Source organism: Akanthomyces muscarius (assembly GCF_028009165.1).
Source record: "Akanthomyces muscarius strain Ve6 chromosome Unknown contig_16, whole genome shotgun sequence".
Taxonomy (NCBI): domain Eukaryota; kingdom Fungi; phylum Ascomycota; class Sordariomycetes; order Hypocreales; family Cordycipitaceae; genus Akanthomyces; species Akanthomyces muscarius.
Window position 1 is genome coordinate 266,692 of NW_026611617.1, and position 22,774 is coordinate 289,465.

Sequence of the window (22,774 nt, forward strand, 5' to 3'; positions counted from 1 at the left end):
GGAAACCTGCCTCTCAGCGTGACAGGGCGGAGGACGTGTCATATAAGGCGCCGCCCACTCAAAGAGAGCAATCACTTCTTTTCGCTTTACTACACCCGTGCCTGCCTTTGTCTCACCGATACAAAGAGTCCTTGTGCTCCGCCTCTGCATGCCACCTGTGTGGGCGCAGCTGGGCGGCAACACGGCCCTTTCGCTACATTTTGCCTCGATACGGAAGGCACTTGAAGCCTTGCCTGCGAGCTGCGGTCGGCCGGGGCCCCGAAGCGAGTTAGCTGATCGGCTAGGGAGGGGGGTGGAGGCCAGCGCCAAGTTTATGGCGCTGTAATTTGTCCGTAGTAGGGCTGAGCCACGCAGCTTTGCTCTTTTTCCCCTGCTAAAGTAGTTACTTTGTGCTGGGCCACTCGGAGGTGCTCCAGTCGGCGAACAAGAAACCAATGCGGTACCTGTTTGGGCGGTGCAAATCAAGGCCCGGCTTATTCTACCGCAAAAAGCTTGACTTGCGCGCATTTTACTAGTCCCAGAAGGAAAACGACAAGGGATTATGAGGGGGTCTGGAGCGCGTGGGTGACGTTGGCGCCCTGTCATACTCATTACACTACGCCGACGGCAGCAAATCACAGTCGGCACATCAAGCCGGTGATGACGTTGTTAGTGCTGCATTGCTGCCATGTCATCGTATTGCTTGCGCGGTAGCCATGTGAGAAACCCCATCGGCGAATCGCCCACCCTTTTTCAGGCTCTCTCCGCGACGGCCTTGTGTATTTTTAAACCCACGATGATGATGTGGTCGCAATATGGCTTCGAGTCTGTCACAACTGTTGAAGATTAAGGTTAACCTGTCCATGGCGCAGTATCACAAGCTGCGATCCGCTCCATCGACACTGCCACCCATGCCCGAGGCGAGGCCAATGCTGCATCACCGCTGCGGATCTCTCGTTCGGTACAGCAACGTCAGCCACACTTGTTTCGTCTGAAAGCCTGCTTCCACGTATTCGCAGGTGAGGTGGAAATCTGAAATGTGATGCAACCCACCAAGCATGGAGTAATAAACAGGTCACCGAGTGATCATATTTCAGATAGGCACTCTCGTGCCGCTAAAAGCAATTCCTCCCATCAATATAGATCTCGCAGATCGCCTGACTGCCAAGGAAGCAGGGTGTCATGAACGTGTTGTCACAGCGGTGGCTGAAGCCTGGATGGGACCTCGCGATGAAAGCGACTGCATCCAGCGTGCGAGCCGGGTTTCGCTTGCCATGTGCATATGTACACCGCAAAGGTCCAGACCGTCTCATTACCGACCGCGTCGGGCTGCACCCAACTAACCAGTCGATGCTAGTGGGCTGACAGCCTGCAAGTTGGCGCGCCGCAATCTAAGTGAAGCGTACGTATGCATGGCCCACACGAGAATCCGACGAGGGGCATGCGTAGAAGAATATTATTAGCCAACTATTCCGAGCCTAGATGAAAGAGCGCGAAACGTGTTTCCGCCTTGAGGAACGCCTCCGGGGAAGCCCGATTAATAATGTAAATACAAGTCCACCACTGAGCTTTTTGGCAGTGCAACACCGAGACTGACAAGTGACAAGTGACAAGCTCCACGAAGGGATCAATCTACAGATTAATGATGACCAGTAACGCGGCCCTACCATAGTGGCAGTGCCAAGCAAACTTTGATTGTTAGCGGGGGCCTGCAAGGCTTCTGGAAGGAATAAAGCCCTCGCGCGCCGAGGAGCCCTCGGAGGCTTGGAGCAGTCCCGGGTCCCTAGGCGCCCGATGACAGATGCAAGTTTGAAACTAAATGATTGGCGAAGAATAAAGATTCATTTTCGTTGGCGTTGATCAATCATTCAATCGTTTTTTTTTTTTCTGCTCCGTGGTCTCCGTGGCCTCCGTGGATAGAAATACGCTTAAAGGGACTCCCTCCATTACGTCCCCTACGCACCCTGCTCTAGCTAGTGTTGGCATGGCACCGAACTTGCGTTGCTAAATCCTGCCGAAGCCATTCGCAGACAGTCCTTTGCTACTACTGGTAGTTTCCTGGATGCGATGAAAAAGCGATCGGTCTGCTAAGCATTGCGCCATCGGCACTACTGCACGGTGGCTTCGAATCCCGTGCTGACAGGAGGTGTACCAATCCTGGCACCGCCACAGGCGAGTCCCAGCTCACGGTTGCTATGGCGTATCCTTAATTGTGATGCAGTTACCAGTATCTAACAAGTCTACCCCCTTCAAGTAGAGAACATCGCCGTGTACGACATGCTGAAAACAAGATTGCATGCTCGCATATGTCCAAGACACAATGTTCGGCCCCAAATCAAACGCTCCGCTTAGAGCCAAATTACCGCTCACTTCCAACTCATCGCCGCTGATCGCATGTAGTCGTCATGATTGCTTCGCGGGTCAGGGTAATCGAATGACGCACAATCTCGGAAGTGCCAAACTCATCCCCTCGCAATGCGACCGGCGAAAAAGTACAAAGGCCATACGAAACGCTTCCTCAAACCGTAGTTGAACCTCATGCGAGAAATTTTAACACTGCTCTAGGGTAGCCAAAGTCTCTTTGCGGCTACTTCCGGTGCTTCGGCGACATCGGTCGCAAGTCATGAAGAGTGGCCCTATGCATTAAGCAAATTTACCAGCATGGAATGATTGCTGACTCGCGGCGAGGCAGAAAACCACGCACACCAAGCAATTCCCTTATCACGAGACGGCTAATGAGTGGCCTTTGTAAATTTCTCCAGTGGGTCGTCGCGTGAGCCGTTGCTGGGATGGATGCTTCACGCTCCGCTGTGTGCCCGCAGGGTCTGCTTCTGGGTTGGGGAAGGTCTTTGTTGTCGCGTGTTGGATTGCCAATAACCTCCAGTTCCTTGGGGCTGTCAGAGGTCACGGTTCCGGGACCAACAGCTTTTTGCTGTGCTGTCGTTGTCCAACATACTATGCTCTTGTATCGCATCGCCAGGACGCCATGCCGGCTACCGGGAAATGGCTGCCCCTGCAAGCCACCACGTCAAACTTTTTCCCCTTTGCCTACGACCCGGACGCCACGGCGGCGCTGCCAAGTACGGTCGGGCTGGGAATGCCGCTTCTAGACGCTAGCTGCCGGCAGGAGCGCTCCGATAGGCGGGAGAGGCTTTGTCGTGTTAGTTGGAGTTGTGGGGCGTGTCGCCGTCGGCCTTGTCAAAAAGTTTTCTATTTTACCTTCTCCAGGTCGCCTGTTCCCCAGACCAGGTCTGTTGTCATCTTGTTCGATTTCTCTCGTTGCGGGGAAATTTGCATATATTCTAGAAAAGCGTTCTGGTCGCCCGTCTCTCAGGAACAAGCCACTCGCGACCCATCCCGCTGTCACCCATTGCCACGACAACCAGAACCATTCCAGTACGGGAGCTCTGCTTACCAGCTTCCTTTGGCATCGGGCTTGTGCTGCTGCAACACAGCTCAGCAACATCAAAATGACGGGACAGAACCCCGAGGCTCCGGCGCCTGTGTCCTCCAAGGACCATGGCCCCGAGGGCACCGCATCCACGAAGCAGAGCGCCGGCTCTCGGCAAGGCGCGCTGCTGCCCGCGCAGCAGGACCCCGAAGTTGGCTTCGAGCACAGCGACGAGCTGGACAACGACCAGATGAAGCAGCTTGCTGCCTCTGGAAACGCCCACTTCCATCGCCTCGGCTGGAAGCGCCTTGCAATTGTCACCATTGTCGAGGCCGTCGCTCTCGGCGCGCTAAGTCTGCCCAAGGCATACGACACGCTGGGAATGTTCCCCGGCGTCTTCCTGACCATTATGCTGGGCTTTATTGCCATCTTCACCAGCTACATCGTCGGTCAAGTCAAGCTCAAGTACCCTGAAGCGGCTAGCTATGCCGATGCGGGACGCCTGCTACTCGGTCGCTTTGGCTACGAACTCTTCGGTGCTGCTATGGTTCTTGAACTGGTTATGGTTGTCGGATCGCATGCGCTGACTGGCAGCATCGCGCTGGGAGATCTCAACAACGGACACGTCTGCTCCGTTGCCTTTTCTGCCATTTCCGCAATCATTCTGCTGGTTCTGGCCATTCCCCCCTCCTTTACTGAAGTCGCTATCCTCGGCTACATTGACTTCGTGTCCATTATTGTCGCGATTGGCATCACCATCATTGCGACGGGCATTCAGGCCACCAACAGTGAGCACGGCCTGAAGGGAGTTGATTGGAGAACCATGCCCAAGGAAGGCCTCAGCTTTTCCGAAGCATTTGTCGCTGTGAGCAACATCATCTTCGCCTTTAGCTTCGCCATTGGCCAATTCTCCTTCATGGACGAGATGCACACCCCGACCGACTATATGAAGTCTATTTGGGCGTCGGGAACCATCCAGATCTGCATTTACACGCTGACCGGTGCTTTGTGCTACGCCTTTATTGGCAGCAATGTGCTCGCGCCAGCTCTACTGTCGGCCGGTCCTACCATCTCAAAGGTGGCTTTTGGCGTGGCATTGCCTGTCATCTTCATCTCTGGTTCCATCAACTCCACAGTTGCTCTGCGATACATTCACGGCCGTATCTGGAAGAAGTCCATCGTCCGATATGTCAACACCCCTCAGGGCTGGTTCTGGTGGATTTCCCTGGTCACCGTCTTTACCATCATTGCTTGGATCATTGCTGAGGCTATCCCCATCTTCTCGGACTTGCTGTCGCTTGCCTCTGCTCTGTTCGTCTCGGGATTTTCTTTCTGGATTCCGGCCGTCATGTGGTTCTATCTTCTCTGCGAAGGCCCGTGGTTCTCACGCAAGAATATCCTCATCAGTCTCGGAAGCATTCTCGCTTTCATTGTTGGTATTGTGACTCTGGGCGCTGGCACCTATGCTACAATTAAAGATATCGTAAGTTCTGCCGTCTTTTTTTTCTTCTTATTTCCTTTGCCGTTACTAATTTTCCGGGACAGATTGACCAAACCACTCACGGTGACACCCATCGTCCATTCGCTTGCCGCCCGCTTCCGACCGTCGGTAACGCCACGGCTGGACACTGATAGCGAACAACTGTACGATATGCATGCATTGTATTATAAGATTGAATAGCCATTTTCCTAGTACGAATAGATATTGCAATGAATTTTATGCGTCCTTCTACTTCTTTTTTTAGCCAGCTATTGGAGAGGCAGAAATTGCAATCGAGCTGGCGTTGAGCAAAGCCTGGAGTATTGACTGTGCAAATGAGCTTTAAGCCCGAGAGGCCAGTAATGTCCGCAAAAGGAGTATAATTTCCACTAAACTCTTCCCACGCAAGCCAAATTTGCCCACTAAAATAATGCATAGAAGCCAGCCAGGCCGCCGACGACGGCTCCGACAGCTTAGCAGTTAGCGCGGGGCAAGTAGCATGGCCAGATGATTTAGTAGCCTTCGTAGATATGTATAACTATGTATGTACATATATATATATACATAAGAATAGCAAATCGCGCAAGTATAGCATCATAAACTTGGTGAATTTCATCATCGATATCACAGACTACAAGATCACCATGACTATCCCGCCACAGAATCCGGCAGCACACCCGCCTAAGAAGACAGCACTGATGCTTCTGGATTTCCACCAGCTGGTCGTGGACATGATCCAGCCGCAGGAAACACAGGATCGCCTCTGCCATGACGTTCAAAGCCTGCTCAAGTCTGCGCGCGCCAATGGGTCTCCGGTTATCCACTCAATGATGGGTTTTGAACAGGAGCCACTAGCCAAGAGCAAGGTCCGCCAAACATTTGAATCGAAATACAAACCTCTCCTTACCTCTGCGCCGGAGAAGCTCGTGGAGTGGGAAGGCTTCACTGATAACGCAGCGCCAGCCAGCCACGAGATTACCGTTTACAAAAAACCTGGCTGCGTTTCGGCATTGAAGACCTCAGAGCTTTTACACTTCCTAAAGGAGCAGCACGTTATTGAGAGCGTCATTATTTGCGGTGTCATCACAAGCGGCGCTGTGCTTAGCACCGCTCGCGAAGCCGCTGATCTCGGATTTACGACGACAGTAGTTGAGGAAGGCTGCTGGGACTATGCGCCAGAGACACACGACGTCGTTCTACACAAGGTTCTGCCCATGACAGCCTGGGTTGTGAAGATGGAAACAGCGCTCAAGCTTCTTGCTGGCAAGTCTGAGGCGCTAGAAGACACAAAGTAGTTGATACATTTCTATTATACAAGTTAAATGACGAGTTTTTGCTATATGCTGCCTATATTCCTTTTTTGCGTACTGAACATGCCTACGAGATCTTACGCCTCAGCACTAGACGAAACGTCTACGCCAGTGCTACGACCACCCTCCTTGCGGTAACTGTTGCCGTCCCACTTGGCGGAAGTGATGGGATTGACATGTTGGATGTACATGAGGTCAACTTCCTCCAGAGTGCGGTCTTTGGACTCAATGACGAAGAAAAACACAATGACAACCAAGGCACCACAGCATCCAGCAAAGACAAGGCCATAGAGGTAGTCAATCTCGTCAGTGATGAAGCGAGTGAAGAAAGACAGCATGAAGTTCCAGAACCAGTTCGACGCAGTAGCCAGGCCCATGCAGACACTGCGGTAGCGCAGAGGGTACAATTCAGAGTTGACGGCCCAAACGAGGGGGCCCCAGGAGATGGCGAAAGCCACAATGGAAAGACAAGAGAAGGTGATGAGAACGCGACCGGCGGTAGGCGTATTTAGAGGATTTGCCTGATCGATGGCAAAGTGTCCGACAAAAGCGTAGATCAGGAAGCACATCATCATCCACGCGGCGCCGATCATGAGAATAGGACGTCTTCCCCACTTGCCCACGACCCAAAGGGATACAATAGTAGCGACGACGTTCACTGATCCGAGAATGAGCTGCGTGATGTAGCTGTTTTCGATGCCGGTCGACTTAAACACGGTCGTTCCAAAATAGAAAAAATAGTTGACGCCGACGAGTTGCTGTCCACAGCCGAGGACAATACCCAGCATCGTGCGGTAAAACATGCGCGGGCCAGTAAAGACCTCTGAGAAGCTGAACTGCTTAGACAGCTCACTCTCTTCGTTGATTTTGTTTTGTATGTCGTTGATCTGGTGATCCACAGTCGCCGAATGCTCCGGCAGGCCGGCGAGCTTAGCAATTGTGGTGCGGGCCTCTTCGGTGCGGCCGTGGCCGTATGCGTATCGGGGCGACTCGGGGAAGAAGAGAATAAGTGTCCCGAGAAGCAGGGCCCAGGCAAAAGACAGGCCGTTGGGAATGCGCCACGAAGCACTGCTGGTGTGGATGCGGCTGGTGCCAAAGTTGACCATTTCGGCGAGCCAAATGCCAAAAGTAATGAAGAGCTGGTACGAGGAGACGATGATACCACGGATCGGCGCAGGCGAGCACTCGGACTGGTACATGGGCACGACGACGGACAGGGAGCCAATGCTCAGGCCGGTGACAAGTCGGCCGATGGCGAATTGCACCCAGTGGGTGCTGGAGGAAATCTCAATCACGGTTCCAATGCAGGTGAAGAATGCAGAGATGGAAATGGCAAGCCTGCGGCCAAGCATGTCGGCCATCTTGCCGGCAATTAGGGCACCGATAAGTGCACCAATGCTGACCAGGCCGACTATTGTTCCCTGTCTCGCCGCGCTGAATTCGTATTGGCCGTTGTCATTGCGTTGGCCAAATCGCCGAGAGTAGTCGGTCATGGGGAAGAAGCCAGAGATTTCACCACTATAGAATAAAGTTAGACTCCAAGGACAAATCCTTACGACAGCGTGGCACTGTACCTGACGTAGCCAAAGATCAAACCGCCAAGACTGGCAGTGAAGCCTGCGGTGACGGCCAGCGCCGTAACCTTTTGCTCATCGGGGACGTTGCTCTGCTGGTTCGCCAGCTCGACCTGGGGTCGCTCATCCTCAGGAAGGTGAGCATTGCTGAGCTTTCGCTTGGTAAAGGCACCCATCGTGTCCGGAGTGTGTGCCCTGGGTTGTTAGTCGTAAAGGTGGAAGCAGAACAGGAAAGAGGACGGCAGGCCCGGGGGGGGTCACGGAGCAGAGCACACCCTCTTCGTATAAATAAAAACCCAGCATGACCAGTCCACTGTTTTTTTCCTCGTCGCATTTTCTTATCAAGTCCGTTGCCTCCGTAGGCAGAGTAGGGTACAGTCCTATTGCGGCGGGCGGGCTGGTCCACATTCCCTGACAAGCCTTTGCTGGTTTCGGTACTTTGCCAGATATCATCGGGAACCGCGCCGGACGGCCGCCGGGCATATGGCTTCTGGGTCCTGCATTCAAGTTAGCGCTGGCAGTGGGCCGATCCGGAAGCAAGCTTTTTGTTGTGGCCACCCATTCCGCTGCTGAATGAGAAACGTCAACGTTGTCTAGCGGTTTTCAGGTGCCAGAAGTATTCTTCCGGCTAATGCTTTTGTGCTGAAACCATTTCTTCCGCTCGGTCAAGTTCAAAGACATCTTCGTTCTACTAAAAAATACATTCGCCAAAGCCTTGCTGGGATCTAGCCAGATGGACAGCGGGCCCCAATTTGAACGCTACTGAGGCAAAATTAGGTTTTGGCGTGCTCCCTGACATCATCTGGAAGAGAAACAGCGGCCTGCTACTCATTTCCTTTCGCTGTCGACCAATGTTCGCGACTGGAGCACGCTGCGGCTTGGCCTGCACGATACGCTCAGGCGTACCAGAGTCGCAACAACCAGGTACCCTGTTTCTATTCATGGATTGTGCCCAATTTGTGAGGCTTTTTCCACACAGGAACCACTCAACGCCCCAATCGATCCACTGTCTCGGGCCGATGAGAAGCAGCAAGCCACTAAAGATTGGGTGCTTGCTGGGTACCTCGACGCCCCTTGTTGCGCGTTTTACAGAGCGTTTCGAACAACGGCTGGGCCGTCCTGGACAGAAGGTCACTCTGAGAGTAGAAGAGCGTTGGCAAGTTGGTGGCCGGCCTCTGCTAAAATGGGTAACCTAGTCCTGAAGGAGACGGTCATATGGCGGAAACGCCTCATCCGAATTATACCTTTGAGTCTGAACGCTATTCCCAAGCCACGTCGGCCACGGCTGATGATTTATGAGGTCAGGGGATACGATACAATTTTCAAAATTTAGTGGCGCCGAATCCGCAAGTACCAGTACCCAGCACTCTGTGATCGAGGCACTGACTAGCTGCGACGCTATAAAAAGTGGACGCGCCAATGGACTGCCATTATGGGCTCAAGAGTCGGAGGTTAATAAGTTGTGTGTTGTTGTATGCTAGCGCAACGATACAGATGCCGTTTGTGAATGCCTTGTTCGTGTCGGATGCCGTGACAGCCCGGTATAGCAAGTCGTGCAGTCTCTACAGAGTAGCATGCCACAAAAACTGCTTCGAGATGAAAATGCCAGTCATAGTATGGATGGAAAGCGCCCGGGCTATACAACCTGTCGATGAATTCGGGCAGCCGCTTTTATTAGTCGTCCAAAACGGGCGTGCTCAACTTTTGATGCTGTATAATTCCAAATCACATTTCGAAGCAGGACTCAACGCCACTTCTCTTCAGCGCAAGGACGGGAGAGGCTGGCCAATTAGCACCAGATCGTAAGACGCCGATTTGCTAGCTCCTTCCCCCGCACAACCCCGCGTCACGTCGGCCATGCCATTGCAGCTACCCTCAGCCACCGTTTCTTTGCGAAGCACAATCATCGCAGCTGTCGAGTTCACCAATCAAGCAACGTTTCGGGATGTCGTCAGCTACGGGATTGCCATTTACCCTGAAGGACGCGTCCCTTCTCAAGGACAAATCCTACGTCAACGCAGAATGGGTTGAGGCCAAGTCGGGCCAGAGGTTCAATGTTATCGATCCCGGCTCGGACAAGACTTGGGCTTCGTGCCCAGATAATGGGCCAGAGGACGTGGATGCCGCGGTCGATGCAGCCCATGCAGCGTTTCAAACTTATCGCAAAGTCAATCCTCGCCAACGGGCACAGTTGCTTCTTGCCTGGCACAAGTTGATTGAGGAAAGCAAAGATGACCTGGCTACCATCATGACCTGGGAGACTGGCAAGCCTCTTTCTGAGGCTTATGGCGAGATTGCCTACGCACAGGGCTTCACCTGGTGGTTTGCTGGCGAAGCTGAGCGTATCCAGGGATCGGTCAGCGTTCCAGCTGCCCCGAACCGCAGGGTCATGATTGTAAAGCAACCGATCGGTGTTGCTGTCGCGCTGGTACCTTGGAACTTTCCCATTGCCATGGTGCTTCGTAAAGCAGGAGCAGCTTTCGCCGCTGGCTGTACCATGATTGTGAAGCCATCGCCGGAAACACCGCTGACCTGTCTCGCCCTGGCCGAGCTTGCCAGTCGCGCTGGATATGCTCCCGGTGTTTTTAACGTCTTGACAACATCTCTTGCCAACACTCCTCCCTTATCCGAAGCCCTTTGCCTTCATCCGAATGTACACAAAGTCACCTTCACAGGCAGCACCCGCGTTGGTAAAATTGTCGCTGGTCTCTGCGCGCGCAACTTGAAAAAATGCACCCTAGAGCTTGGTGGAAACTGCCCGTTCATCGTATTTGACGATGCTAACTTGGAACAAGCGCTGGGACAGTTCATGGCTCTCAAGTGGCGACATGCAGGCCAGGCGTGTATCACGGCCAACCGTCTCTATGTGCAGTCAGGTGTTTACGCAAGATTCACACAGATGCTGGTAGACAAGACAAAGGGCCTCGTGGTTGGCCACGGATCAAAGGACAGCACAAATATGGGCCCAGTGACAACTCCCAATGGCATAAAAAAAGCTGAAGCGCAGGTATCCGATGCACTGAATCTAGGCGCCAAACTTGTTCTCGGAAGCGGTAAAGGCCGCCTCGAGGACGGTGCGGGCGAGGGCAATGGCGTCAGCGGCTACTTCATGGAGCCCACGATTCTCACAGGAATGACAAAGGACATGCTGATGACTCGTGAAGAGACATTCGCACCTGTGTGTGGAGTGTATTCTTTCGATACGGAAGAACAGGCGACACAGTGGGCGAATGACACCAGTATGGGCCTAGCGAGTTACGCCTTTACAAAGAACATCGATCGGGTCTTTCGTCTGTCTGAGAATCTTGAAGCTGGTATGATTGGCGTGGTAAGTACTGCCGCTGGAAAAGACGGGCAGCTGAGTTACTGACTCAGCGAAACTAGAATACCGGCAACAGCTCTGCCGCAGAAAGTCCATTTGGAGGAATCAAGGAATCCGGCTACGGGAAAGAAAGTGGGAAAGATGTCGCGGTCAACGAATATCTTGTTGCAAAGACCGTGACGATAACTTTGGAGGATCATTTCTAGGCATGGCATCAGTAGCGGTTCCATCTATATTATGACGAAATACTTTTACTGCTGCGTCGTTGTACGCCCTTTATTTCGACGTCAATCGCTGTCCTGGTACCGAATAACTAGTTTACGCCCTTGCATCTGTCTAGTGCATTAGCGGCGCCCTTGGATGACATTGCGGACCAAGCCTATTGGCACATAAAAATAGCGAGCTGCCAGCGAAAGGCAAGAAATCCATTGTCCAACTACTAAACTTTCAACATGTCGATATCTATCCCCAAATCGTTCAGCGCCATCACAGATACTTGGGCACCCCATCTGGTCGCCAGTGTGAATGGGCAACACATCAAGATTGCCAAGATTGATGGCTCATTCGTCTTTCACTCGCATCCTGAATCCGAGGAAGTCTTTTACGTCTTGTCGGGCCGCCTGACCATGAAATTTGAGGACCGCGACGACATCGTCATGGATACCGGCGACATGTACGTTGTGCCCAAGGGTGTCCGCCACTGCCCGGTCGCAGACAATGCACAAATTATGCTCGTCGAAGCTGCAGATACGATAAACACCGGCGATGCCCCAGCATCCGAGCGCACAAGAGCAGTCAACAACCGGTTTCACGGGAACTAGTCCAATTGCTTCGGGAAGAAATCAAATTGTATCTTTAGTTCGAGCTCGTTGAGTTATAGCTATGAGTCTAAGCAATAACGTTACGTCGCATTATACCCACCATCCACGAACAGTACCGTGCCCGTAACTGCATCGCTTGCCCTGCTGGCCAAGTACACAGCGGCTCCTGCAAAGTCGCCCGGCACGCCGTTTCTGCCCACCATGGTCCTCGCAACGTGCTTTGCGACGACACCCTCCTCCGCACACGCCGCCGCCGTCAGCGGTGTTTCCACAAACCCCGGCGCGACGGCATTGCACAGCACGCCCCGCGGCGACCAGGCCTCCGCCTGGGAGCGTGTAAGCCCAGCCAGCCCGGCCTTGGAGACGCCGTACACGCTGCTGTTGCCAAAGGCGCGCAGCGACTGCTGGCTCACGACGTTGATGATGCGGCCGCGGCCGCGCTCCGCCATGGCCGGCCCAAAGGCCTGGCCCAGCCGAAACGCCGCCGTGAGGTTGACGGCCATGGTCTCGTCCCAGTGCTCCTGCGTGAGGTCGCTCATGTGGACCCGCGTGTTGACGCCGGCGGCGTTGACCAGGATGCTCGGCAGTCCGTATGCAGACAGCACGGCGGACTTGATCGCTTCGGTGCTTCGCACGTCGTGGGCCAGGCCGGCGGCGTCGACGCCCTGGTCGCGAAATTGCTGAACGGCGGCGTGGAGAGGCTCTGCGCGACGAGCAACGAGCACCACTTTTGCCCCAGCCAGGCCGAGAGCCAGTGCCATGGCCCGGCCAATGCCTGAGCTGGCTCCAGTCACGAGCGCAAGGTGGCCGTTGAGACCGAAAAGAGACTCGAGATATCGCGCGGACATGATTGCGCCGGTACGAAAGATTCAGGCTTCTGGCGCGGTCTCCCCATCGTAGCGTGTGTTGACATGGTAGCGTCGCTATGAGTCAACCCGAGATCGGCGGCGTCGTCGCGGCTGGCAAAGCCATGCATGTTTTCGTCAACCAGCGAGCCCTCGCATGTTTCTATCCCGGGTTAGTATTCATGCCCACCATTTACGAATGTACGAATGGAAAATGTGTAGCCGCGCGTAGATCATTGCGGGCGGCCTGAGCACTCTCCCCGAACCCATCACCTGAGCTATCACTATTATATAGGTAGCCTGGCCATGTGGGTGATAAAAAGAAACTTTGCTAATGAAAGTAGATAAATACTAGGTCTGTTGGACTTGTATAAATTCTTATCAAGACTTCCTTGAGCTGCCTCATGTACATTCTTTGTTTTCTATTCTTACTCCTAGTACCTGGCCTTGTTCTCTTCATTTTCACTACTCACAGTAAATTCAATTAATTGCTACAAGTCTCTTTGCTGTGCTATCCCTGTCTGCTATTGGGATGGATGCAAAGACTTGCAAGTGGATAGCAACTGAGAGTTCAGCCCCGTCCAGACCACGGCGGGTATAGTGGTTCTCTACATAGGCCGACACCTGCGACGGGCCGTGGCCGCAAATCTCGCAGCATGAAATCTTGAACTTACTACTCCTCTATACCGCTAACGTAAATCTCTGACCGTCAATATGAGCACAAGCCTGCCAGCCAGCACTGACCAGGGCGAGACCGACACCGCCAGAATCAGCAATAGCCGGCAACAGCCGAACAATGTACTACCATTACCTTCCTCAAACACACCTTCCCTATTGGAACCGTGCAGAAATAAGCTGCAGCTATAAGCAATTAAGGTATTGCGCTATGCACACAACCACCCCGTCTGATTGCTTGGCGGCAGCCTCTCCGACGCCACAGGACCGAGTTCACCACGGCTGCCAAGTTGACGCTCGTATGGATATCGCGGGGCTTACCCCAAATTAAGCAGCTCGTCGAAACCACATGGGTCCTTTCCGGGGATGCGAGTCGTTGACGAGAGCCGACACCTACCCAACCCATGGACAAGGGCTTCGGTCAACTGATCCTTTTTTGCGTATTCAGCGTCTTTGTTGATGTGATGCTTGGGCCCTTGCCAAGGTGTGCGCTACGACTATTGCCAATAGAGCGACGCAGCCTGCGGGCGCTGAGACACTGGTCAGCCGTGGTATATAAGCTGGCGACACCGTCGCTGTCTGCCTCGCATCCGAATATTCTGATCAAGCCCCAGCCACCCCTCACACACCATCACTATGAAGTTTGCCTATCTTTTTGCTCTCCCAGTGGCCCTTGCGGCTCCCGCCAGCTTTGATCCTCGCGAGACGCTGGAGCAACTCACGGACCGGTACCTGTTTTCCACAGTCCTCCCCACGTTCCTCCAGTACCGCGCACAGCAGAACCCAAAGACGCTTGATTGGTCTTCCGATGGCTGCACCAGCTCGCCTGACAACCCTTTCGGGTTTCCATTTACCCCGGCCTGCGAGCGCCATGACTTTGGTTATCGCAACTACAAGGCGCAGAACCGGTTTGACAGCGACAGCCGGTTCCGCGTCGACAGCAACTTTAGAGACGAGTAAAAGCCCTCCTTCTCTCCGCTTTGTGCCATTATTTGCATCTAATGTTAACACTCCCAAGTATGTACTATCAGTGCGAAGGCGTTTCAGCCAAGGGATCCTGCCATAGTCTTGCCAACGTCTACTATTATGCCGTACGCATGTTTGGCGGCTTCGCTAAACGCGACGAGAGTGCCCCCGAGGGCGTCGATGGCGCGGTCAAGGAGTCCGCAGAGGAGCTCATTGCTTCGTACTACAACGCGATGCAGGAATATCGCCAGGCAGTCAAGCAGGACCAGGCTAATGGCCTCCTTCCACAGCTGCAAAGCCGTTCACCGATGGCGCAAGCGTAACATGAGGAAGCCGAGGGAATATTTGTACATATAAAACTATTTACGCATATATGATGTATCTTGTCCTTAGACTGCGAACCCACCAGAATTCTTCTGCCTAGGCTCGCCTCCCGCTTCAAAAGTTCCGTTCGCAAGCAACTTTAGAGCCTGTGCCGTACTCTGGCCGGGGGCGACCCAAGTGACGTTGTGGCCCAAGGATTTCATAAAAGCCACCGTCGAGTTATCATATGCATACTCAAACGTCACTTGGTTCGGTTCGAGCTGATCGTGGAGACGCGGCTGCTTCAACGACTCCCCCGGGTTCATACCCTGGTCGAGCATGTGCACAACGAGCTGGATGGTTGCCGTCGTAATGCGGCTACCACCGGCAGATCCGCAGGCAAAGTAGAGCTTACCATTGGGCGTTTCGGCAATGACGGGAGAAATCGACGACAGTGGTCTCTTGCCCGGACGCACATAGTTCGCGGGACTGGGCCTGTACCCGAAAGCATTGCTTGAGCCCGGTATGCTAAAGTCGTTCATCTCATTATTCATGAGGACGCCAGTCTGGGGAACCAAAACACGCGAGCCAAAGAGCGTATTGACCGTTGTTGTCAGGGATACAGCCATGCCGCTCGCGTCAGCTGCCACTATGTGGGATGTTCCGGGCGTGGGGAGAGACTCTATGCCTTCAGGGTTGTAATACGCCACGCCTTCCGTCTTGGTGTCGGAAATCTTGGAGCGAATCTCGGCGCCGGTCTGGGGAGCCACCATCTGGGCTGTGTAGTTGGACAAGCCGTCAATGAAGGACGGGTCGCCCATTTTCGTGCGCTGGCCGTATGCAAAACGAATGGCCTCGTCGAGGCGGTGCGTAGAGATGTTGACGGTCTCTGGACGGAAAAATTCGTCATATCCACTCACTGTGTTCAGCGTGCTCAATGCGACTGGGCCACCGGACGGCGCATTTGTGCTCGTGAGCTTGTGTCCGCGATACATGACATGAAGAGGCTCACGATGCGCAATTGTGTATTTCTTCAGGTCCTCTAGCGTCATTGTGCCATTTTTAGCGCGAAGGGCCGTAATCGTTGCATTGGCAATGGCGCCCGTGTAAAACACATCAGCGCCTTCGTTGGCAATTGTCTCAAGAGTATCGGCGTAGCGCTTGCGAGTAATAGTCTCGCCAAGCTTGAGGAGCTTGCCCTTGGGCGCGAAATCAATGGCCCAGTTTGGGTCTTCAACGAGAAAGTTGTTTCTCGGAGTTTGATTGATGTACGAGAGGAGATCCTCGTCGACTGGGAAGCCATATCTCGCGACTTTGATAGCGGGCGCCATGACTTTCGCCCAGTCCAGTACGCCGTACTTCTTGTGCACGTATTCAAGGCCGCGTAGCTCTCCCGGAATTCCACTGCTAGAGTCAGTACAGACCTGACTGGGACAGACTGAATGCATACCTTGCCAAGCCACCATACAGACTGGCATCCGTATTGTTCTTGTACATGTCCTCAAATGCAGCCGCTGGTGCCGTCTCACGGAAGTCGACAAATTCGTACTTGCCGTCTTTGTCTCTCAATAACATGAAGCCACCACCGCCAATGCCGCTATGGTACATGGCCACGGTGCCCACGCAGAAGACGGTACCCACGAGGGCATCGACGGCGTTGCCGCCATCTTTGATGAGCTGCGTGCCAATGCCGCTGCAAATGGCGTTTTCAGACGACACGGCGCCACGATTCGCGTCCGACTGCGGCGCTGGACACGAACCGGGGGCCGCAGACGCAGCCCATAGCCAGCCCGAGAGCAAGGCTACTTTAGAGGAAATAAACTTCATGACGGGGCTACTGTGGTGTAAGTGGCCGGAACGTGGCTACGTAACACGACAGGAACCTGGGGACGGGGGCTGAGTCAATTTAAATGCTCAGCAAGGACAGTTGATCATGGTTTCCCTAGCAATCACCTGGCTACTCTACGGCGACCGGCCGTGCTCGGTGTTCTTATCGTTGGCCATCATCTTTACCCCACAACCGCAGCATGGCGCCGAGCTAGACAAGCCACCAACTCGAAAGATCCTGGCTTGGGATATTTACCGGTGGCCGGATGCGGGGTCTAGTGTCCAGGCCAAGATGTACAGGACTTGTTTTCGGGTGCATTATAGTTGCGGGCAACTCCGACAGATCCAATGTTGAATTTCTGGGTGCTTGTACTTGTCAGGAATACACACAATCGTCGTCTTTTATTGAACATTCTGTTGATATTAGCCTTGCCATTCTTTGCGCTCAGGTCCAGACGAACTGGTCAGCTAGCGCAGATCATCGGCGTTCCAGCCCGTCTTTTTTTGTTGGGCGGAGGGCGCCACCGCCACTCAACTCACCTGCAGGCCAAGATGGGTGAGGTAGAGTACTGGAGGGAGCGAAGAAGGCAATAAGTATAAATAAGGGAAATCAAGGAAACCAAAAATAGGAGAAGATAAGTTAATTACACTAGACAGAGAAACACGGCATACAAAGGCATAAGGAGATAAAAGAGACTTTGTGTTCTTGGACACGCAATTCTACAAACATCTCATGTTGCCTCTGACTACTGAAGTAATGTCATTTTTACCCCAGCATCTAATTTAGGCCACTTCTAACGTTAGCTTCCGCCGTTAGGAGACTAATAATAAGGCACCGCGGCATGGCTGAGCCGTACAGCCGTGATATTAGCTGTGCTGCAATGCCCGTCGTCCGGCTCCCTTTATCCGACACAATTGCGCAACCCCGCATCCCAAGTCAAGATGGAGAGGTATAACAAACAAGTCTGGGCATCAGTAAACTTATTTCCTCCCTGCACTTGCCTTTAGAACCAACTTGCAAAGTACAAAACACAAAAAGAAGAAATGTCGTTTTCCACGGCCACCGTCCAAAACTTAAAGGACATCCTCGGCGCCGCCGTCAACTCCGCCGACGGCGGCGTCCCCGGCATCAGCGCCGTCGTCTTTGACAAGACCGGCCGCGAGCTGCTCGTACACGCCGCCGGCACCCGCGGGGCGTCCTCGGCCGAGCCTCTCACGCCGGAGCACGTCTTCTGGATCGCGTCGTGCACCAAGATGGTGACGGCCCTGGGCGTCATGCAGCTCGTCGAGCAAGGGCGCCTGTCGCTCGACGACGGCGACCAGCTCGAGACGCTGTGTCCCGAGATCAGGGACGTGCAGGTCCTGCGCGATGACGGCGCGTTGGAGCCGAAGCGCAGCCGCATCACGCTGCGGATGCTGCTGACGCATACGTCCGGCTTCGGGTACTCGTTCTTCAACGAGAAGCTGCGCGACCATGGCTACCCTGCCGGCATTGACGAGTTCTCCGGTCGCATGGAAGACGTCAAGACGCCGCTCACGTTTCATCCCGGCGAGGGCTGGCAGTATGGAGCAAGTCAAACCACAGCACATGTTCTGTGTCTGGACTGGACTGCTAACACACCGCAGGTCGGCATAGACTGGGCAGGCATCGCCCTTGAGCGTGTCACGGGCGTCTCCCTAAACGAGTATATGCAAGCTCATATTTTCGAGCCGCTGGGCCTCAAAAACATAAACATGATCCCCACGCCGGAAATGAAGACCAAGCTTGCACACATGAACCACCGCGGCCCGACTGGTAAGATTGTCCCGCGCGACCACCTACACCGACAGGCGCTTCTAGTCGAGACCGCCGACGACAAGGCCAAGCTCTTCAACAGCGGCGGCGCCGGCCTTTTCGCCAAGCCGCAAGAATACTGCCGTAAGTCTCTTTTCACATCCCACTGAATCCCCAACCCCCCTGCCAACTCGTCTCGAAACTTTGCTGAATCCCCGCCCATCCTGCTGCAGGCGTGCTCGCCGCGCTCCTCAACGACGGGACGTGCCCGACCACGGGCGCGCAGCTCCTCTCGGCGCGCACCGTGGCCGACATGTTCACGAACCAGATCCCGCAGTTCCCGCAGTTTGGCCGGCAGGGCATCCCCGCGGCCAAGCCCGCGCTCACCAACCCGCTGCCGGACCTCTACCCGGCCACGGGCAGCCCGCCGCAGGGCTGGGGCCTCTCGTGCATGCTCAACGGCGGCGCGACGGGCCGCTCCGAGGCCACGGGTTGGTGGGCCGGCCTGGCGAACCTGTTTTGGTGGGTGGACCGCGAGAAAGGCGTCGGCGGCATGGTCTGCTCGCAGATGCTCCCGTTCGGCGACGCCAAGGTCATGGGAACGTGGTTTGCGCTGGAGACGGCCGTCTATACGGCGCTGCAGCAGGGAAAGTGATGTGCGGCTTCCATGCTACGAGCTGATGTGTGAGAAGCAAGAGTCTTATGATACAAATAGTGATACAAACAGTGATGCTTGTAACCGTATTGATATTGTACTCGGAGATGGCCAGTGCCATATTCGTGTATGTCTATGTCTGTGTCTATATTTTTTTCTATCCAGGTCAGTTGTGCTATTTTTGAAAACTTGGCTCCTGCAATCATTATGTACGGGTCGCCTCCAAGGTAGACGCTGGTGTCGCAGGAGCTCTCGTCGAGTTTGCGGCAGAACTCTCAAGATCATCTATAAAGGAGAATCGCAGTTCACCAACCACCTCCCTTACCAACCTGCCCGAAGATTAAGTTAGTGTCATTCTTTCCTTGAAAAAGGTCATCCTCCGGTAGAGTACGTACTCAGTTAAGCGATTCACATCGTGGATGAAATACCAATGTACGTTGTGAATTAGCGCAGCTATCGCAAACTCGTCGTCTTTCGAGGTATTGCTCGCTGAAATTTGGGGAAGGTGCGACATTCCGAGCTGGTGCAGTCCGGGAGGAAGTGGATGGCCTTCTCCCAGCGCAGAGTGCAAGATGATAATTCGCGATGCGATGCCATGAGGGGTCAGGTCAATATGTGGTATTCCCACTGCGCTCCCGGCCCAGCAAGCCGCAATCACATCGGGGGACTTGGATTCTTTGGACAGGTAGCTCGTGAGGGCCATGTAACTTCCCGAGCGATCGAGAATCGAGAGTATCTCACTGTATGACTTTTTGGGAAATCGACCGCCGAGGGAAAATTCCCAATTTAGAAATTGGAATGATCTCTTCGCGCTGGCACTCAATCCCCGATACTTGAGAAAGAGCCGACGAAGAGCAGATTGTAGCCGCGAACTCGGGCTCGACGCGTCGTCGGCATCGCCAATATCGCGATGGAGACGGGCGAAGACTGTCTGCTGGATGCACATGTAGTATCTCGACAGCTCATATAACACTTGGGCAGTGCTTTCTCGCAGCTCAGAGTGCTCCGATATGGGATACGGAAAGACTGTCCAGATATAGCCAGTAATGACACCCAGAGAGACGACGGCTAATCGATAGGGGAAGATGACATAAGGCGGATAGACAGCCTGGCCAGACTGCTCGACAACTTCTTCACCAATTTGTGCAGTTTGTAGCTCAATACCAATCATGACAATTGCGGCGATGAGAGCCACAAACCAAATGCTGAACAGGGCGGGAAATCGCACCGCTAGAAATAAGGGGTCAGCTGCATTTCCCCGGTCAAAATACGGGGCGTCAAAACTTACTGAGAAAACTGATGACCATGAACCAAAGCCACATAAAGACTAGGACGCCTGGTGTGTGTTGGTCAACGATGTACCAGATGATATAGCTCGCCACCATGGAAGCTGTGGTTCCAAGCAAGCGACACATGAGAAGGAATGTCGAGGATCCCGATGTTCGGCCCATGGACAGCAGAATGGCAAAGAGCGCCCACAAAAGACGCTGCGCAAAATAAAAATCTTGCGAGTCGTGAAGAAATCCAATAATGGCAATCGTCATGACGGCGCAGACACCACGAAGCCCGTATGCAGCATGGTCTGTACGAAGCACGGAGCTAATTTTTCGGATGTAATCGCCCACGGCCTCCATAGTGTTGGCGGCAGGGAGATGGTCTGGATTTCTCGGCTTGTGAAATACAGGGTCCAACTCAACCTTGGCGCCATCATTCCGTTTCTGGGGATTTTCTGGAGTCGCTGAGTTGAAGAAGCTGGCCCAATAGCTCAAGGAGAGATAGTTGGGGACCACGAGCCGTTTGGGGCGTACGTGAATATCGTCGAGATAGAGAAGGAGCTTGAGGAGCTTGCGACCTAAAGCGGCCAGGATGGTTTGGGACTGTTTGCATGTTAGTCGCTGATGAAGAAAGCAGTTATTGTAGTGCGAGTGCCGTACGTGAAGGAGAGCGAAATACCGCAGTGTGTCTGCATGCTTGCCCGTGGGTATGCGCCCTATCGTTCCGACCCGTGGACGGTGCTGTACATAGCGATGCAGCACTTGCTTGCGACCCAGGTTCTTGTCACCATCCTCCTTGAACATGTCATGATAATACGCAATGAATCGCGATCCGCCGGGCCTGGCGGTTCCGTTGCTCTCTTCGTCGCCAGACTTTTGGCTCGTAGCGCCGAGCCAAGTCCTTTTCTGACTCTGTCGAAGTCGCAACTTGGCGTGCTCTGCGCCAGCAGAGATCACTTCCATCATCTTGCACAGCTGCTCTTGCATTTCCGACTCTGTGTTGGGCCAGTCATCCGGCCGCTGGTTCGTCTGGCTGATTGCATCCTCGGGGTCGCCATTGGCCGCTTCCTGGTGACCAATGACGCTGAAGACGTCCTTTTCTCGCTGCATCATGTCCGCCACCAGGCTCAATCCTGAAGCGGGCGGCACAAGCTGCACTAGCAGCGAGCATACAGTGTCAAGCTCTGACTGGTGATACGCGCCCCACGATATCTCTCGCGCCGCATGGTCAACGTGACCGTTCGCCTTGGCGACCTCATTGCCCAGTTGCTCCAGAGCAGCCTCTAGCTTTGCGACTGATTCACTGTCTGTTGTTTCAGCTGAGGGAGAGGGTATTGCCCCCGATACGATATCCTGGATGCATATCTCGTGTGCACGCATAATTGCACAAAGCGCATCGAGGCACGATATGGCATCTCTTTTGAAGAGACCTCTGCACGTCTGCGGAAAAAGCAGCAGAGCATTGACAAGACCCACAGCCTGCCCAACCAGAAACGTGACAAACGCTTTCGTCGCTTGGTCGGTGATGTCGTGCATTGCGGGCAGTCGTGCCAGGGCAGGTATAACGGCGACTCCGAGGATGGCGGAGACGGACGCCTGGATGTTCCAGGAGGGAAATGCCGACTTGACCGTAAACGCAAACCACATGCCGAAAGCCAGCAAGATGGCCACGACGGCCTCGGCCGAGGCATTGTACGCCGCCAGGTCCTCTGGCGTCCTCGACGTGTGCCTTCTCGCCTGCAGGCCGCACCAGCCAGCCAGCAGCGCCCAGCAGTACGCGACGACGTAGCCCAGCGTCTGTCTCGCGTTGAAGTCAATCAGCATGCCCTGCGGGAAGCCGGCCATGACGCTGGCGGCGCCAATGGGCGCGAGGTAGGCGTTCTGACCAAAGTAGGAGATCCATGTGTCGGACTGGATCGCGCAGACGAGGACGGCTGGCGGTATGGACGTCTTGATCGTCAGCCGGGCCGTGTGCCAGTCCAGCTTCAGCCACGACAGCAGCCGCAGCCTCGTCATGTTGTTGTTGGTCGACCAGCCGATGGATTCGGCACGAGGCCGTGGTGTGGAGCAAGCAGTGTGCCAGAGATTGGCCGCTGAGCTGGGGTCAAAATGCGCTGGCTAGAGGTTAAATTAGTTTGTGCGGAAGCCGCAAAACGTAGTATTGAAGGGCATCGTGAGTAGGCATCATGCAAACGGCTCGTGGGCCATGATATACATCGAAGTCAATATCCGGCAGGCCGGCTCGCTGCCAATCGCCCAAAGACCCGCTGTAAATCCGCCCGTTCTTCCCGTTATAGGCGACTAGCGCTGTAATGGTCCCGCTGAAATCCTCGCTACAGTGGGCGTAACATGCCGTAATGCCGCAAATACAGCGCCGTCTCCAGTGGATCGAGGCCTTGAAAACACAGCACTAGGCGGCTACGCACCTCGATTAAATTGCATCTGCGAGTCAATGCCTCCTCACTCTAGCGACTTGCGTCAGCACAGCTGCTGTCGAGGACTGCACTACTGCTATGGTCATAGATAGCTATTAAATGCGTAAAGTTGATTCTCATACCGTATCAAGATAGCATATATG

The 22,774-nt window shown here is 54.1% G+C and overlaps 10 protein-coding genes across 10 annotated transcripts; 6 read left to right on the top strand and 4 right to left on the bottom strand.

The window, feature by feature from the left end:
- Positions 1-3,449: 3,449 nt before the first annotated feature.
- LMH87_008099 (uncharacterized protein) lies at positions 3,450-5,002 on the top strand (the record flags this gene model as incomplete). The annotated part of the gene is made up of 2 exons (XM_056192717.1): positions 3,450-4,853; positions 4,916-5,002. 2 exons carry the CDS (start codon positions 3,450-3,452, stop codon positions 5,000-5,002), a joined length of 1,491 nt encoding a protein of 496 aa, XP_056057190.1.
- A 492-nt stretch (positions 5,003-5,494) lies between these two features.
- On the top strand, positions 5,495-6,145 carry LMH87_008100 (uncharacterized protein; the record flags this gene model as incomplete). The annotated part of the gene is made up of 1 exon (XM_056192834.1): positions 5,495-6,145. One exon carries the CDS (start codon positions 5,495-5,497, stop codon positions 6,143-6,145), a length of 651 nt encoding a protein of 216 aa, XP_056057191.1.
- Positions 6,146-6,237: 92 nt separating this feature from the next.
- Positions 6,238-7,910, bottom strand: LMH87_008101 (uncharacterized protein; the record flags this gene model as incomplete). Its single annotated transcript, XM_056192950.1, has 2 exons — positions 6,238-7,678; positions 7,735-7,910. The coding sequence occupies 2 exons, from the start codon at positions 7,908-7,910 to the stop codon at positions 6,238-6,240; spliced, it is 1,617 nt and encodes a 538-aa protein (XP_056057192.1).
- Positions 7,911-9,679: 1,769 nt separating this feature from the next.
- Positions 9,680-11,262, top strand: LMH87_008102 (uncharacterized protein; the record flags this gene model as incomplete). Its single annotated transcript, XM_056193069.1, has 2 exons — positions 9,680-11,062; positions 11,119-11,262. 2 exons carry the CDS (start codon positions 9,680-9,682, stop codon positions 11,260-11,262), a joined length of 1,527 nt encoding a protein of 508 aa, XP_056057193.1.
- Positions 11,263-11,508: 246 nt separating this feature from the next.
- On the top strand, positions 11,509-11,877 carry LMH87_008103 (uncharacterized protein; the record flags this gene model as incomplete). Its single annotated transcript, XM_056193188.1, has 1 exon — positions 11,509-11,877. The coding sequence occupies one exon, from the start codon at positions 11,509-11,511 to the stop codon at positions 11,875-11,877; it is 369 nt and encodes a 122-aa protein (XP_056057194.1).
- Positions 11,878-11,957: 80 nt separating this feature from the next.
- LMH87_008104 (uncharacterized protein) lies at positions 11,958-12,725 on the bottom strand (the record flags this gene model as incomplete). Its single annotated transcript, XM_056193311.1, has 1 exon — positions 11,958-12,725. The coding sequence occupies one exon, from the start codon at positions 12,723-12,725 to the stop codon at positions 11,958-11,960; it is 768 nt and encodes a 255-aa protein (XP_056057195.1).
- A 1,308-nt stretch (positions 12,726-14,033) lies between these two features.
- Positions 14,034-14,686, top strand: LMH87_008105 (uncharacterized protein; the record flags this gene model as incomplete). The annotated part of the gene is made up of 2 exons (XM_056193432.1): positions 14,034-14,353; positions 14,416-14,686. The coding sequence occupies 2 exons, from the start codon at positions 14,034-14,036 to the stop codon at positions 14,684-14,686; spliced, it is 591 nt and encodes a 196-aa protein (XP_056057196.1).
- A 66-nt stretch (positions 14,687-14,752) lies between these two features.
- On the bottom strand, positions 14,753-16,493 carry LMH87_008106 (uncharacterized protein; the record flags this gene model as incomplete). Its single annotated transcript, XM_056193544.1, has 2 exons — positions 14,753-16,070; positions 16,117-16,493. The coding sequence occupies 2 exons, from the start codon at positions 16,491-16,493 to the stop codon at positions 14,753-14,755; spliced, it is 1,695 nt and encodes a 564-aa protein (XP_056057197.1).
- A 1,044-nt stretch (positions 16,494-17,537) lies between these two features.
- Positions 17,538-18,922, top strand: LMH87_008107 (uncharacterized protein; the record flags this gene model as incomplete). The annotated part of the gene is made up of 3 exons (XM_056193663.1): positions 17,538-18,062; positions 18,120-18,411; positions 18,501-18,922. 3 exons carry the CDS (start codon positions 17,538-17,540, stop codon positions 18,920-18,922), a joined length of 1,239 nt encoding a protein of 412 aa, XP_056057198.1.
- A 205-nt stretch (positions 18,923-19,127) lies between these two features.
- LMH87_008108 (uncharacterized protein) lies at positions 19,128-22,212 on the bottom strand (the record flags this gene model as incomplete). Its single annotated transcript, XM_056193779.1, has 4 exons — positions 19,128-19,251; positions 19,318-20,152; positions 20,211-20,799; positions 20,857-22,212. 4 exons carry the CDS (start codon positions 22,210-22,212, stop codon positions 19,128-19,130), a joined length of 2,904 nt encoding a protein of 967 aa, XP_056057199.1.
- Between the last annotated feature and the right edge of the window lie 562 nt (positions 22,213-22,774).